General features: G+C 41.8%; 1 protein-coding gene across 1 annotated transcript; it reads right to left on the bottom strand.

The window, feature by feature from the left end:
* Window positions 1–845: 845 nt before the first annotated feature.
* Window positions 846–3,094, bottom strand: LOC149837241 (plant intracellular Ras-group-related LRR protein 6-like). Its single transcript, XM_090007285.1, has 3 exons — window positions 2,934–3,094; window positions 2,687–2,856; window positions 846–1,745 (listed from the first exon to the last, which is right to left on the bottom strand). The coding sequence occupies exons 1-3, from the start codon at window positions 3,090–3,092 to the stop codon at window positions 1,034–1,036; spliced, it is 1,041 nt and encodes a 346-aa protein (XP_089863411.1). The 5' UTR covers window positions 3,093–3,094; the 3' UTR covers window positions 846–1,033.
* Window positions 3,095–4,004: the final 910 nt, after the last annotated feature.

Here is a 4,004-nt window from a genome sequence, read left to right as displayed (position 1 = left end):
AAGCAAGATCGGAGTTGCCAAATCCACACCTATCAGGCCCTATCCCATATGCTAAAAGTGCTCATGGGTAATTCGAGAGCAGGGGAGAGGGACTGGCCTCAATTCTCTTCTATTCCCATCTGTATCTGGACATCCGAGTTCTAGTTTAACCAAGGGAATCTGCCAATTTTGCACCTACTAGCCTGTCCCCATGTGCCTCCAGACAAATGGGACAGAACCGGATTCTTCAGTCACTTTATTTTTAGTGTTTTTTAAAGGTGATTTGACATCTCCAAGTGTTTTTTATGACAAAGAATCCTTACAAAGAACTGGGTCACTTAACAGGCTCGCTTCGCAATGAGGTAGACCCCGTGGTGGGGTAAACGACAGGCTTCCCTTGTCTGGTAGAAGAAGCTAGTGCACGTGAGCTTTTGTGCTGGGACGTTGCAGGTTCAAAACCCAATGGTATAGTTGTATCAACTGGTAAGCTCTGCCTAACCCCAGTTTGCCTTTGAAAAAAAAAATCTTTTTTTTATGTGACGAGGAACTCTCCCTGTAAGGTAAACACCGGGTGAGATCACTGACACCTAAGCCCTTTTGGAGCCCACCAGTTAAAGGCACCCGCTTTATTGCATTTAAGTTGTTATTTGCGTAGTACTGACGTAAGTCTTTCAAAATTCCTGCTATATGCATTGCAGCTACTTGAAAATTAAACCTGTTCAACGTGAAGAGACAAACCGGCAAGACAGGTTATTGCTTAAATTGAACATGATTAGAAACGCTAATAATGCCCTCCAACCCCAACCAACTCTCTCTCTCTCTCTCTCTCTCTCTCTCTCTCTCTCTCTCTCTCTGCGAAATAGAAATTGATATAATAATAGCTTATCAGTAAACTGATAAGTTTTTTGATAGGCACTGAATTGATATTTACAAGCTTATACATCCACAGAAAAATACACAACTGCACTATAAAGTAAATCTTTTAGCATAAGAATTTACAGAGACACCCACCACGCACAAACTAAGAAAAAAAAAGGCAAAACAACACTTGGTTTTAGACTCTGTGTGTCGGCGAATTCTTGGGTGAGAAGATTGAAAATGAGTGCCTTGGCGAAAAAATCCTGCGAGGTGAAAACATGCTTACGTGCCTCGGTGTCGCGAGCCCATCAATTGATCTGTAATCCGAGAGTGAGAATCCATGCTCCCCTGAATCCATCTTGCTGATCATAGTCCCACTGAAGGTGCTAAACTTGACAATTTTCCTAAACCATGACCTCTTCTTAGATCCTGTCACAATGCTACCATTCATCCTCCCACAGAGGTACTCCTTTACCGCCTCCAGGCTCTGTTCTACCACTTCCATGGGAGGACTAACTAAAGGGTTCCCCTCAACAGATAGCTTCTTCAGATTCTTCAAACACCCAATTGAGTCAGGCAGGTCTTTGATCTTGTTATAGCTGACATCCAACTCTTGCAAAGAGACCAATAGCCCAATTGAGTATGGAAGTGTACCCAAGTGCTGGAAGTTCTGGCTCACATTCAGAATCTCAAGATTGGTGAGGTTTTCCAGGTCCTCTGGTAAGGATCTAAGACAGTTGAGACGGGCATCGAGCACGCGAAGATCAGAGAGGTGCGAGGTGGAGTAGGGAAGGGCCACAAGCCTGTTTGAGTTCACAGAGAGCTTCTTTAGGTTCACCAGCTCAAATCCTATGGTGTCTGGTAGATTGGTGAGCTTGTTGAAGTTGGCATTGATTTCTTCCAGTGCCCTGATAAAACCCCACAAAAAAAAGTTACAGGTATAGTTGAGGTCAGGAAAAGTTAGAGCCTAAAAATATGGTCTACTAGAGACCTATAAATTAGCCATAAAAAAAAGAAGATATATTGAGCACAAAGATCTCCATTAATGGAGGTCATTTGGGGTCTCATCATTAATATGCCTGATTATAGTCCAACGGCAATCTTGTTTGATCTCGACCATTGATTTCTCATAATAAGAAGAGTGGGCAATTTTCTATGCTTTGTGGGTACACTGAAACCGAGGCCCCTGAGAATATGCAATCAATTGCTCTTAGTGGACAACAATACTTTGGAACAACAGTTTTTTTGTCTTTCTTTTCTTTTGGGATAACCAGGGAAAAACAGTCAGCATAGGCCCTTGGGGGCAAGAGTCCTAGCCTCGAGTTTTATTCCTCTAAGATGACAACCGTAGGTATGGTAGGCTGAGTTAGCACGACCAAGTCTTTGATCACAAATACGGTTTTTCGAGTAATAAATCTAAAAACAAAAAGGAAAAAACAGCTTCTCTCCAAGTTTTTGGTTTAAAAACTCCAAGTCTGGATTGCCCACCAAGGAGCACACACGGCAAAAGGATGTGTACTCATAGGTTTCGAACTCATGACATCCCATCAACCTTTCTCTCAAAAAAAAAAAAGACATCCAGTCAACCTGGTAACACACCGGTCACGAAGCAGCCTAGCGGAACAACAAATATGGTGTCTCCATTATTAATTTCATGGTTGCATATGTCGTGTTCTTTCAGATCAATCTAGACCATCAATCTCTCCAACCGACCTTGAGAGATAGGATGAAGCATAATTTTTCACAAATCTATTGGAGATTTATTCTCAACTCTTAAAAAAGTATATATTGGGAGGAGAAGAAGAATAAGAATAAGAGACGATCCCAAGAGAGGGGGAGAAAAGAATACCTGCAATTCTCTATGGTTTTTGGTAATGATTCCAGAAGATTCCCAGAAACATTCAATATTTTCAGCTTGGATAAACACCCCATGGAATTTGGTAGAGTATTCAGTTGGTTTGAGTGCACATCCAACACCACCAAATTGAGCAACCTTGCTGTCAGAGATTCTGGAATACTCTGTTCCAAAATTATACCAAAAAATTTTATATTTTCAACTTATGTGGAGAGAGAGAGAGATTCAGTTTTTTTTTCACCTCCAAATTGTTGTTAGAAAGATCCAGCTTGCAGATCATAACCAAGTTGAGGGAGTTTGGTATGGAATCTAGTGCTAATCCGCTAAGATCCACAGTCTCCAACTGATCCTCTGCTATTTGCTTACTCTTCCTTCCTGCTTTCTTCATCTCCATCTTCATCCCTTCCTCATGAAATTTACACACCAAACTCTCAAATAAACAAAAAATCACATATACAAAACCACCATGCAACACTAGCAAGCAATTCATAAAATCAAAAAAACAAAGAAAGTTTTCCCCAAAAAAAAGGAAAACCAATTTTAGAAAATACGATCATGAACAAAACCCAGTTCACAAAACATGGAAAATAAAGAGAACCCCAATTCAACAAAGAGAAGAATACCTTGACCAGAAGCTCAAGAAACCAAGTTTTCCTTTTGATGGAAACACACTAGTTTTGTCAAAAACCAAACAGATACAAACTCACAAAACCATGTGATATGAGCAAAATCCAAAAACCAACTTCATAAAAATAAAATACCTTAAAAAAGGTTTCTCAAAGCCTTGCCTTCAATGGGAGATCTTCTGCAGACTCGGCTCTTCACTTTCGCGTTTGTCTCGAGCCCAAAAATCAAGAATTTATTGCCTCCCACAGATGAATCCCACGTACGGCGCTGTACGCTTGTGCCACGTGGTAAGGAGTTGACACGTAGACGTGACGTCAATCCGGTACCTTCCCGCGCAGTACGAGCCGTAGAGGGGGCGTACGCTACCACGTGGCTGAGGCCTTTGGAAGAGTCAACGATTGGGATTCGAGTACCGCAATTGGATGGACGGTTAGGATTGACGGATACTGTTGCAGATTTTTGATCGGGAATACCGACGGATATACCGCTCTTTTTTCAACTTGCTGGGAAATGACACACTGGGGCTGGCTTATTGCCAAATTACTCTGCCAGTCCCTGAACTAGTGGACTCGCTAGAGGCTGGGTGGGTCAGCCAAGCCTTAACTTGGTTTGGTTTTTGAGAGATAGTGTCACAACGGGCTAAATTTCAAGGCCCAAATTTTTGTTCTTGCAAGCCAAGGAATGC

This window comes from Nuphar pumila, chromosome 5 (assembly GCF_984573655.1).
Source record: "Nuphar pumila chromosome 5, dmNupPumi1.hap1.1, whole genome shotgun sequence".
Taxonomy (NCBI): domain Eukaryota; kingdom Viridiplantae; phylum Streptophyta; class Magnoliopsida; order Nymphaeales; family Nymphaeaceae; genus Nuphar; species Nuphar pumila.
This window is presented reverse-complemented; position numbering and strand designations above follow the sequence as displayed.